The sequence below is a fragment of the Zootoca vivipara genome, chromosome 8, assembly GCF_963506605.1.
Source record: "Zootoca vivipara chromosome 8, rZooViv1.1, whole genome shotgun sequence".
Taxonomy (NCBI): Eukaryota; Metazoa; Chordata; class Lepidosauria; order Squamata; family Lacertidae; genus Zootoca; species Zootoca vivipara.
Genome location: NC_083283.1, coordinates 27,784,575 through 27,797,836, shown reverse-complemented (window position 1 = coordinate 27,797,836; position 13,262 = coordinate 27,784,575). Strand labels below are relative to the sequence as shown.

At 43.8% G+C, this 13,262-nt stretch overlaps 1 protein-coding gene across 4 annotated transcripts in view; it reads left to right on the top strand.

The window, feature by feature from the left end:
• Window positions 1-13,262, top strand: part of RALYL (RALY RNA binding protein like) — a 255,235-nt gene that overhangs the window by 198,246 nt on the left and 43,727 nt on the right. For all 4 annotated transcript variants that reach the window (XM_060277726.1, XM_060277725.1, XM_060277724.1 and 1 more), the window contains one exon: window positions 10,499-10,574. In XM_060277726.1, the coding sequence (XP_060133709.1) occupies window positions 10,499-10,574 (76 nt within the window). The remainder of the gene's footprint in view (window positions 1-10,498; window positions 10,575-13,262) is intronic.

Below are 13,262 nucleotides of genomic sequence, written 5' to 3'. Positions count from 1 at the left end.
CAGGGAGAACACCACTAGTTTGGGCAGGTGAACTATTCACCAACAGAACTTCCATTTTATCTGGATTGAACGTCAGTTCTTTGGCCATCATCCACTTCATTATCATGCAAGAAAATGGTGACCATCTGGAAGTGATGATCCAGGTAATCTTTGGAAGAATGTTCTCATCTTTATATAAGCAATAGCAACAAAGCACATAAAACATCGCTATAAAAAGGACAATTTATATAACTTTAAACTTCTTTCTGGATTTGTTCAGATGTAACTTAAGTATAATAAAGATAGATTTGCACTAAATTATCTGTCAACATTCAGCTTCCATTTGATGATTCATATAGAATTGGCCCAAATATCATTTTTATATAAACTGTGGCTCCAAAACAGCTGTACCAGTGCTGACATTTGTTACCCTGCTTTATTTTATTTTACATCCAAAAAGACAAGGCAGTCTTCTTTTGCAAACAACATTTCTGTTTCTACACTTGTTCAGCACTTTAGTCTTTGAAAAGAGGCTCGGCTGACATCATCCATTAGATAACAAATAATAACAGCAATTACACAAGGTCCTAGTTTAAGATGGAGCAACTGTGTCTGCCATTGTCATGATTCATCACACATTGCAAGGGGAGTGCTGACTAACAGACCGTACTAAGCACTTTCAAAGCAGCAACATGAAACTGAAATAGTTTATGTGTTAGCAACATGACTTGGTCCCTCTTTTTAGTTCCCAACCTCTTCACTGAACCCTTCTATTAAATACAAAGTCCGGCTGTACTTCATTTTGCTATTTGCGTGTGGAGGTCCCCAAACCACCCTTAAATAACTCACAACGGAGACAGGATTAAGTTTAATGGTTTTTGGCATGAATTTGGCCATAACTTTATTAAATCCAAAACAATGTGAGTGGTTGCGTAGGCATTGGTTCCCAACTGTCACCTAAGGACAGCACTAATAATAGAATAAAAACTTGCCTTGTCAACACAGGGAGAGACGGGGACCGGGTGTACAGAACTCTCCCCTCTCCTTCAGGGCTCCCAGAGGCTTCAATATGCCGTCCTGTCCCCTACTTAGGGGTTACGGACACAGCATAGAGCCACTGTATTCCTGACCAGGATTTCCCCACCACTCAGGCATAAACTTGGGGCCAACTAATCTTTAAGACCCTTAATACAACAACATAACCAATGCCTAACCGCCAACCTTACAAGTTGTGACTATTTGCTATGCAGTAGGTGAAAACCCAAATGGCACCAGCCAATCAGCCAGATGGGAAAAATTCCTACCGGCCCCTGAATACAGGCGACCAAGAAAAGTCATAGCAATGTCAACACAGAGGCCTAACAACAGGGAGGGAGGGTGGGGATCAGAATCGCATCCAAAGAGAAGGGTAAGAAAATTCCAACGTTCAAGCTTATATACCCCCAGGGTTTGATTTACAAATTGATACGTACAAATATGCCCAACAACAGCCCTTATCCAATCACCAGTGGCCACTCATGCCCCCACCTTTGCCTCTTGCGTGGTTTGCCAGCCCCCACCGCAAATCGTGCTCTCTGTAATGGAGAACCCGTCTTGCCAGCTGCAGAATTGAGGGGTACCATTTTACTCAATATTCTCCTTTATTCTTTCTTTTTGCAGTAGCAGCACACACACACACAAAATCTCCCATAGTGCCAACACTTAGCATTGTTGTGGAGCATTTTTTTTAGGGAGGGGGAGTGGGGAGATGGCCACCAAATAAAGAGACAAAGCATATTCTGCAAAATTTCACTCTTCAGGGAAGAGGGAAGCATGAAAATGATAATTCTGTTCTGAGAAATTCTGACTCAACTCTATTCCTAAACGTATATCTTGCCTGGGGACTTGGAGAGGCGGAAATCCAAAGCATTCCTTCAGTATTATCAAACAAAGCTATTTTGGCAGCCATTTTCAGACTGGGAGCACGTTGTAAATTGCTTTTCTTGAGTTCAACAAGAGGGGGCGTAGTTCTGAGGTCCAAATGGCCTTGCCTGTGTATGGCTCCACATTCAGTCCCTTCCATCAGTTGAAGCAGGGGTGAGGACCCCAGGCCTAAGGAGTGAATGAAGCCTTCCAGGCCTCTCTTATCTGCTCCTCAAAACTCTCCTATGCCCCACCACCTCCCAAGACCACACCTCCTCACTGGCCCTGCTTTGCAACATGAGCATTTTCCTCTGGCTGTAATATGTCCGCAAACTCTGGTCATGCCCCTTGCTTGCCTAGATAGAGGATAGAGAGGGATGTATGAGTGCATGGCGTTATCTGGCATGTGGGCCTTGGAAGGTCACCCAGAATGGAACGTGGCCCTTGGCCTGCAAACGTTTCCTAAGTAGCAGAGTTCAGAACTTGGAATATCTCCTACAATTTTTATTTTTTTTGCTAGATAGACTAATGGTTTGACTCAGGAGAGAGAGAGAGAGTCTGTAATTCACACAAATATATAACTGGACAAGATATGCTTAGCCAGGCTCTTTACAAAATTGATTTATGTTCCTGTAGGTAGGGAATGAAATAATTCCTTGGGGTGGAAAAAAAAATCATGCCTGCAAATTCACATGATGGTTCAATTTTCATTTCTTTAATAGGTGATAGCAACAAATAATTTCTTATGCTATTGAAGCCATGCTTTTATTGTGCAGGGCACTGACAAAACCTGCTGTAATACTAATAATAATAATAATAATAATAATTGTAGCTGGAATAACACAGAAGTATTCTAATTACTTTCAACAGGAGAGATCCAGTAGCAAACCACGCAATCAAATAATTTTTATCCCACCATGTACAGGAAGTACACTGTGTGACACAGATATTGGTTCAAGATCTTTACTAGCAATGTTAATTTGAGTTTGTTGCCAGTTTTCGGCAAAGCATCTTCCTTCTGGATGCTGAGTTTTCACTGTGCAGACAGAAGGATTGCACAGCAGCTATGAGAAGGCCAGGCGGTACAGTACAGCCTGAAAAGGCCAAACCTCTTCCTAACAAGAAGACCTTAATCTGTGGTGGAAGGCCAAGCAAGAGGGGGTGGGGCAAGTGAATCTTTGAAGGTGCTCCACTGTCTGAGTGTAGCAACAGAAAGAAAGAAAGAAAGAAAGAAAGAAAGAAAGAAAGAAAGAAAGAAAGAAAGAAAGAAAGAAAGAGCTCCCTTATGCAGATCTGGAGCCAGCAAGTGTGCCTCTGTGGATTATCTAAATGTTATGTGTGTATTTGTATGTTTCTTTCTTTTTCTTCCTTCATTCTTTCCTTCGTTCACCCGCACCATTCACTCATAATGTTGAAAACACAGTATACAGTGGTACCTCAGGTTAAGAACTTAATTCGTTCTGGAGGCCCGTTCTTAACCTGAAACTGTTCTTAACCTGAGGTGCCACTTTAGCTAATGGGGCCTCCCACTTCTGCCGCCCCGCCACCGCGCAATTTCTGTTCTTATCCTGAAGGGGGACAACCCGAGGTACTATTTCTGGGTTAGCGGAGTCTGTAACACGAAGCGTCTGTAACCTGAGGTTCCACTGTATAGCTCCTTGATTATCATCTTTCCACTGTTTTCTTAGAAACATCAATCATGGTCCTAAAAATAGGAGAACCTGAAAGGTAGATGCATCTCTGTGTTGCTGCCAGGTCATAGAATCATACAATTCATAGAGTTGGAAGGGACCCCAATAATCTAGTCCAACTCCCTGCAATGCAGGATGGCAGGTAAAGAATCCCTGACAGATGGTCATCCAACCTCTGCTTAAAAACCTCCAAGGAAGGAGAGTCCACAATCTGTAGAAGGAGTTCATTCCACTGTCAAACAGCTCTTACTGCCAGAAAGTTCTTTCTGATGTTTAGTTGAAATCTCATTCCTTGTAACTTGAAGCCATTTGGTTCAGGTCTTAGCCTCTGGAACAGGAGAAAACAAGCTTGCTCCATCTTCTACATGACAGCCCTTTAGAGATAGATAGATAGATAGATAGATAGATAGATAGATAGATAGATAGATAGATAGATAGATGATAGATAGATAGATAGATAGATAGATGATATATAGATCCCTTTAGATATTTGAAGATGCCTTAACAGTCTTGCCCTGTGGCCACCTATAATGCATGTGATGTCACAAACTGGGCTTTCTTTCAACTTCACCTCCATTCACCCCCACTTTTCTCTGGTTCAAATCAAGATGGGAAGGATTGAGTGCCTAGGGCCAGAAAAATGCCCCATGTTGTCCTGGCTCTGTAATTATCTGAGGCCTAATTGTATTGGGAGTAAAATCCTCTTGTGAGTTGACCTCTCCCATTTTGTCCCCCTTCAGTCTGACACCGACTGTGTTCTGCCTGGAGTGCATTGCCAGTTACTGTATATTTGTTTGGCTAGGTCAGAAGAAAAACACCCAGAAGATGTTCAGTTTTACAGATTAAAGTCTATAAACGCTGAGCCGCAAGGAATAAACATCAAGATAGTGCTGACTTGTTCCCAGAGGACATGAAAATGCCAAAGAAACATTTAATGTGAAAATGTCTAAGAATACAGTGACCCGGTCAAATGTCTGTGAATGGAAAGAAAGTCTGATAGGAGAAAAAATATTGAGACTAATGTTACAGCCCCAGAGATCTCCCCTCCATGTCAAGTTCCTCAGAATTTCATTTCTTTCCCCTCTCCTTCCCAACATATAGCTTAGCTTTAGAAGTTCAAAATGATGAAAATCTGTGACCTTAACATTGCCATATTAAAATATTGTGGAAGAGTGGATTTATAATAAAAGATCACAGGATGAAATTTCCATTTTAATTATAGTCCACAATCTCTGGAATCCAGGCAGAAGCCTTACACAGGTGATAACATCCCAGAATCATTTCCTGCAATACTGTGAGGGGGGTTACCTACTGTTATTATTTTCTCTTTTAAACAGATACTTTTGAAAGCATCTCAGGTACATATTTAAAACTGAGGATGCGGTTTGACCTTTCATTTAATAACGCATTTATCTTAAAACTGCTGAAGATTCCACGGCAAATAATAAAACCAACTTCAGAAATCTCATGACTGCTCTTTATTGAAGCAAAGGGATATGTGTAACAACCATCTCAATGCATTTTTGCCGAGGCGAATTTGCCTGTTAGCATAATGTAAAAGCACCAGGCCAGTGCACTTCTGTAGCAAAATGCCATGGCTCAACCCTCTCAGCTCGCATGGCAGCATGTTTGGAGAGGGCAAATTGCAGTGTTCTGATGAGTCATTGCAGCAGCATTGTGAGACATGTTGCCCCAGTGTGGTTGAGTGGTTCAAGGGTGGAGAACCAAAAGCCCACAGACTAGTCATTGCCCACCAGGATGTCCAGTTTGGTCCTTGAGGCCGTTTCCCGTAACCATGCCCATCTCTGAATCGGCTGGTGTCACTGATGGGACTTCAGATGAGCAGGGGTGCTTTGCCAGTGCATTCCCTGTGGTATTATTTCAGTGCACCATTAGATTCCTGGTACCAAAAAAACCCCAAATAAACAAGCCACCTCCTGTGATTTTTAAAAATGTTTTTAAAAAAAGGAATAGGTGATGAAGGATCCAAAATATTTGCTAAATTTTAGGCTTGGGGGCAAGCTACGTATGATGTATGCAAATTGATGATCATGTTTTCCTAACATATTTTTTCTTTAGTGGAAAGGTAGATGGGATAAAAACATATTCCAGTCAATAGATAGCTAAATAAAAAACACAGGGGGCTGCTAGTTTGACTGAGGAAGGTCCGTTTAACTCCTTACCTTTTGCCCTAATTTAAATGGCCCCTAGTGTCCCTGCTGCGTTGAAATAAAGGCAAACAACCTTGGGAGAAGTTAGTTTGACTCCTTTGTTTGTGAATTCTAGAAGGTCTATTAACACTGTGACATTGGTCGTAGAACAGGAGAAATATTGTGTGGCTTTTCCTAAACTAATTTTTGGGGCAGAAGCATATGCAGAAGAGTGGGGGTGTCATTTCCCCACTTCTTCAGTAATTTTCTCTGTGTGTATATATATATATAATGAGACAGTATTTATTTTTCCTTTGCTAGAAAGATTTACCTTAGTTTGACTCTTGAAAAAGAAAGCTCAACTAAAATTAATAGGATCTGTGTCCTTAATGCATTCATGAGGCAGGGATAGGAGGAAATGGGAGACAGTGACTGTGATACATGAAATACAACTCAGTGACTGTGATATATGGGCAGGTAAAAGATGTGAATGTAGCTAGACTTTCAGATAGACGTTACTGGTGGGTTGTTGTTTTTTACTCTTGAGTCAGGGTGGTCCAATGTGTGGGCCATTTTTGGTGGCCCTAGACAGCATTTCTCTCTCTCTCTCTCTCTCTCTCTCTCTCTCTCTCTCTCTCTCTCTCTCTCTCTCTCTCTCTCACACACACACACACACACACACACACACAGCCCCCTCACTGCCTTCCCAAAGCCAGGTAAGCGAAGCACTGAGCTTTGGGAAGGAGGTGTGAAGGCCTTGACAGGGTCATAGAGTCCTCCCTCCTCCATCCCAAAACCTAGTTAGTGCTTTCCCAGCTTTGGGAAGAAGGTGGGAGTGCTCTAGGACCTTGTGTCTCCTTCCCAAAGCTCAGCACCTCACTTAGCCATCTTTGAGAAGGCAGCATAAGGGCTGGGGGGGCATTACATTTATTATTATTATTATTATTATTATTATTATTATTATTTTATTTATTTATACCCCGCCCATCTGGCTGGGTTTCCCATGCCACTCCGGGCGGCTTCCAACAAATTCCAAAATACATTAAAATATCACAGATTAAAAACTTCCCTAAACAAGGCTGCCTATAGGTGTTTTCTAAATGTCAGGTAGTTATTTATCTCCTTGACCTCCGATGGGAGGGCGTTCCACAGGGCAGGCGCCACCACCAAGAAGCCCTCTGCCTGGTTCCCTGTAGCTTTGCTTCTTGCAGTGAGGGAACCGCCAGAAGGCCCTTGGGGCTGGATCTCAGTGTCCGGGCTGAACAATGGGGGTAGAGACGCTCCTTCAGGTATATGGGACCGAGGCCGTTTAGGGCTTTAAAGGTCAGCACCAACACTTTGAATTGTGCTCGGAAACGTACTGGGAGCCAATGTAGATCTTTCAAGACCGGTGTTATGTGGTCTCGGCGGCCGCTCCCAGTCACCAGTCTAGCTACCGCATTCTGGATTAATTGCAGTTTCCGGGTCACCTTCAAAGGTAGCCCCACGTAGAGCGCATTGCAGTGGTCAAAGTGGAAGATAACTAGAGCATGCACTACTCTGGTGAGACAGTCTGCGGGCAGGTAGGATCTCAGCCTGGGTACCAGATGGGCTGGTAGACAGCTGCTCTGGACACAGAATTAACTTGTGCCTCCATGGACAGCTGCGAGTCCAAAAGGACTCCCAGGCTGTGCACCTGGTCCTCAAGGGCACAGTTATCCCATTCAGGACCAGGGAGTCCCCCACACCTGCCCGCCCTCTGTCCCCCCAAAACAGTACTTCTGTCTTGTCAGGATTCAACCTCAATCTGTTAGCCACTATCCATCCTCCAACCGCCTCCAGGACATTCACTGCCTTAACTGGTTCTGATTTAAAAGAGAGGTAGAGTTGGGTGTCATCCGCATACTGATGAACACCCAGCCCAAACCCCCTGATAATCTCTCCCAGCGGCTTCATATAGATGTTAAAAAGCAGGGGGGAGAGGACGGAACCCTGAGGCACCCCACAAGTGAGAGCCCAGGGGTCTGAACACTCATCCCCCACCACCACTTTCTGAACACGGCCCAGGAGGAAGGAGCAGAACCACTGTATGACAGTCCCCCTAGCTCCCAACCCCTCTAGACAGTCCAGAAGGATGTTATGGTCGATTGTATCAAAGGCCACTGAGAGATCCAGCAGAACTAGGAAACAGCTCTCACCTTTGTCCCTAGCTGGAGATCATCAACCAGCGCGACCAAGGCAGTTTCAGTCCCATGATGAGGCCTGAATCCCGATTGGAAGGGATCCAAATGGTCCGCATCCTCCAGGCGTGCTTGGAGTTTTTGCCTCACTCCCCACCACCACCACCACGTGACAAGGCACTGTGTGGCCTGCAAGTGCTGTGTCAAAGTACTCTTGCAGCCCACTAGGTATGAGAAGTTGAACTGCCCTTCTCTAAGTAATGGGATCACCTCTCTGAAAGTGGCTACTGCCAGGTAGAATAATCCCAAGAGATGGAGGGGTTTGGGCTGGGTTTCATCTGCTGCTGCATTTTGCCTCATGTAAAATGGTTGTTGCAGGCAGTTGAAGGAAGCCAGTCCCCAGGGCAATACACAAATTTCCTTACGGTAATTCCACAAACACACTGGCACAAAAAGACTGATAGTGTTTGGAGGTAATGTAGAAGCCAGCTAAGATGATTACTTGCCTTTAGTCCCGTAAAGTTAATGGAATGAGAAGTACTTTGGCTTAAGTAGTTTGTGATATGAATAGTCAATATATTAAAGCACTGCTTCATCCAGAGCTAACTCAATTTGGAATTTTGTATGATTTGATTTGCAAAGCACCAGTGTGTAATGCCTCTTCAGACAGTAAAGGAAGGAAGAGAAAATGACCTAAAAGAAAACTATAAACTAGAGACAAAAAAAAACCTTGGAAAATGAATATGAATAAGAGAGAGAGGACTGCATCTCAGAAATGTGGGTCAATTCAGTTGCACATTTATCTGGTGTGATGATAATATTTGGGATAGAGCAGCAGCTGAAGGCTGTCTGGGGTGGGAGGGAGGAAATACAGAACTTTTGAGAGGTGACATGGTAATCAGGTATACTATTTAGACCAGGGATGAGAAACCTCCAGCCTGTGGGCCAAATTTGGCTCAATAGGTCTCAATTTGGCCTGTGAGGCCATTTCTCCCAAATAATGTCCACCTACCTTATACCTCAAATCAGGGCAGTCTCGAGCAGGTCGGGCGCTGAGGCGCGGAGATCGCTCCGGCGCCCCTGCCCTTGCAGTGTGCATCATGGCTTCCGTGAGGCTTCGCCGCACAGCGGCCCACCTGCCGGCCCGGCGCCCTAGTACCCCGCCCCACCGGGACTATACCTAGAGCCAGCCCTGCCTCAAATCCTATGCTCTATCAGGTGTGGGGTACATGGAGATGCAGCTGTATTGGTTATGCAATCAAGTTTCTCGTGGGCAACTTGATCACACAGCTGATCCCTGCAAAAAGAGGGATTGAAGTCACCCCCTCCATCTGCTGATGAACTGCATGACTGAGCTGCCTGCAGAGAATTCAATAACGCAGCTGATCTCTGCAGAAAATATATTTGCAAGCCCTGTGCTCAGCACTTCCCAAGTGGTAAGCATATGGCTGTGTAAGCCCTTTGCACAGTTCCCAAGCACCCAACCACCAGCTGGCTGTCAGGCAGCTTTCACAAGCACTGTGCAAGGGACATGGGCTGGTGGGTGGGACAATTCCCTGTTCATCATCTGATGTCATAATGATGTCAGGGTGATTGACAGGTGGGTTGCCTCCCCTGCCTATCTTAGCTGTGTCACAGCCAATTGGGACAGATAAGGAACTGGTCTGTTGGGTCAAAAAGTTCCCCACCTCCGAAAGAACTCCTTGCATGAACTGCAGCAAAGAGGAATAAGTGAAGCCACCAAGTGGAAGGACCAGGAAGGGTTATGGCTCAGTGACTGAGCCCATGCTTTGCATGCAGAAGGTCTGAGGTTCAATCCCCAGCATCTCCAGGTAAGGCTGGGAAATATCCTCATCTGAAACCTTTGAAAGCTTCTGCTGATCAGTGTAGCCAATGCTAAGCTAGATCAAACTATGGTCTGACTCACATGTCAGCTCATATATGTTTCCCGTGTTCAATCCTTGACGTTTCGCTAAAAGGATCAGGTGGCAGGAAATGGGAATGTCTTCAGGCTCAGATCTTAGATGTCAACAGCCAGCCAAAGGAGATAAAAGTGGGAGGAAATGGACCAATATTCTCATCTGGTCCAAGTCAACTTCCCAACGTTTCTATGAATGAGGCAGAATGAAGATCTTATGACAGAACAAAGTGGGCAGAAGAGTCAGAAAGAGCTGGGGACATAGGAAAAATGTAGGAAGTGTGGATTAGGTTTCATTTACAGGCAGCAATGAACAGATTGGAATTTTTAGTGGAATTACTCCTGCTAAGAGCCAGTATGGTGTAGTGGTTAGGAGCGGTGGACTCATAATCTGGTGAACTGGGTTTGATTCCCCACTCCTCCACATGCAGCTGCTGAGTGACCTTGGGCTAGTCACACTTCTCTGAAGTCTCTCAGCCTCACTCACCTCACAGAGTGTTTGTTGTGGGGAGGAGATCATTAGCCGCTTTGAGACTCCTTAGGGTAGTGATAAAGCAGGATATCAAATCCAAATTCCTCCTCCACCTCCTCCTCTTCTTCTTCTTCTGCTAACATTCCATTTCACAAATTATTTTGTACAAGCTCTCCCCACCCCCTGCAGTACATTTTAATTTAGATCTACAATATGTTTGCTTTCAGACATCAACATGGCAGGAGAGCCCAAACCATACAGACCTAAGCCTGGAAACAAGCGGCCACTTTCAGCTCTCTACAGGTAGGCTCATCTGCTCCTTACACTACCTAGGAACAGCTTCTGAGTCGTCAGGGTATGTTCCTCATGATGGTGAAAAATTATCACTTGAATAAGGGTTCATCTTGTAGTCCCTTGGCACAGGAACCTGGCCAGAAAATAAATAAGTAAATGACGGCAACTTTGTCACCCATTCCTTGCCTCACTTTGATATTTATAGCTTGACATTCACTCCATTGTGGCTTTCCCCCACCAGAGAATTGCATTTTGTCAGCACAATTCATAATCTGCTGAGTTCCTTGTCAATACAGTGGTGCCTCGCTAGACGAATTTAATTTGTTCCACGGGTCTTTTCTTATAACGAAAAATTCGTCTACCAAATCCCATAGGAATGCATTGAAAATTTTTTGATTTTTTTTTTTTTTGCCCACAGGAACGCATTAATTGAATTTCAATGCATTCCTATGGGAAACCGTGATTCGCTAGACGAATTTTTCATAAAACGAATTCATCTAGTGAGGCAACCTCCGCTCGAAAAAACCTTTCGTTAAGCGGAAATTTCGTTAAGCAGGGCATTCGTTAAGCGAGGCACCACTGTATTAGCAGAGGAAGGAGGAATTCAAACATAAAAGCTCTATCTTAAGGGTGTTAGGAAGGCAGTCTTCTATTGTTTTTTGATTATGTACAAGTAAGCATGTGCTGAAGTGACACTGGTTGTTTGCATTAGAACAGTCAGCCCCGTTTTGCTATGCCAAGTCTGACAGGCTCATTACAGCTTGTTGATGCAGGGTAGAAAAAAGGTCAGCTGGCATCAGCTTTATCCAAATAAGTATTAAGGCAGCTAGGAGAGCAGTACTTGAAGATGACAGCTGAACGTATTTCCTCATACTAGTGCTGTGGATCTCAGGGCTGTATCCATATTGATCCAATTCTGTGAAAGACATCAGATAGGCAAATCTGTTGCTGAAAAGCGGAGATCCGTCAAATTTTATCATCTTCAAGTACAGGTGTTCAGAGCAAAATAAACTAAAATACGACAGAGCAGGGGTGGTTATTGATTGCTCGGCTGCTTTCTTTTTTAGAATACTCACACACATATTTATCTGTCAGAATTGTTTATAGTCCTCCCTTTATCCAAAGATTATGTGGATGGGTGGGGTAAACATCTCAAAATATGAGCTAGTGGAGTGTGGGGAGAGGAAATTAGGGGGCATTGCAAGATAAAATATAACAACCCTGTCTGTAGCTGCTTTGCTGCAGATCACCCTCTCTTGGTGGCATCTTACTGTCAAGGCCTTGCAAGACCAGGGCTGGAAGGGACAGAGGTAAGAGTACATAGCCCATGTCAGGCCAAGAGAAAGAGCCAGAGCACTGACTTAACATTGGGGGGGGGCAGAGACAAGTCCAACTCCAGGTCCAAAGCAGCCAACAGTGATCAGAGAGACCACAGGCAGATATGTTGTCACAGAAAGTAGATGGCCAGGTTCCAAAAGGAAGACATGGGGCAGGATGATGGCAGCTGCAAGTCTAGCCTAGCACTGAATGATGGAGACTCAATATGCTACAATTGTATAAGGCCAGCAAGTATCCCATTGGCTCTTCAATTCACCTGGCCTGCCTGGCCTGGTGACTGTTGCTCCTCACTGTGTCCACGATCTGGGTGGTGCTGCAACATGAGAGATACCTAGCCAGTATGTAATTCTCTCTGCTTGAAAGCTTCCCATGCCCTGGCATCTCATACTTAGTGATGCGAAGTGGCATTTGAGGTTTCAGGGCACAGAGTGACTGCAGATGGTGTGGTTCTTCAAGTGTCTCAGCACAGTAATGGAGCATACTTAAGAAACCCCAAATGTGTCATGAATAAAAGCATTTAATGTGTGAAGGACCAGTGGCTTCTTAATATTCCTTATTAAATTTAAAGGTCTACTCATAAAATCCTTGATATTTGCTATGCTTAGTCATACCTATCTTCTTTATATAGAGAGTAGTAAACTTATGTATATTGTTTTAGAACGACGTTACAAGTTTTCTTGGCAGATAAAAGTAAAAGCTTTACAATTAAAACATAAGTGTAATAGAGAATACACTTTATCAGCAGGAGAACAATGGAAAGAAAGCTATGCTGGATTGCTATTCATAAGGAACCACCCTGCAAAATTATGGGTGCTGAGAGGTGATGAATAATGTGTGAATAAACCCCACGTTTAGAGCATATTCTTTTCCATGTATCGCTGCAGTCTTAATATCTTTATTTTAGTTTCATTGCACTAAATTACTAATTTAAATTAAAGAGCAATTGAAATGAAAGGCCAATGAATAATTGCTTTCCTTTATTGCCTGAAACTCTTTGAAGCAATTTACTGTATCACTACAAATCACCTAAAACCATTTAGTCAAATATACTAAGGGAGGGTCAAATGGAGGGCAGCTGTATTTTGAGCAAATTGAATCTCAACTCTTGAGAATGGATTTCAACCAGATTTTTAATTGCAGTCATTTATCCATAGGCCATCACACATGCAACATTTCCCTTCCCCCCCCCCACCCCGCTCCCTTTCTTTCAGAGAAATGCACCCCCAATTATATCTGACTATTTTATCTGACTATTGAAGTTGTCCCTCTTGCCTTTATTGCAAAACTTTATAACTGTCCATTTGCTTCTGTTGGTCTTTGTTACAAAATTTTGTATTCCTTGCTTTCCTCTTTATATTT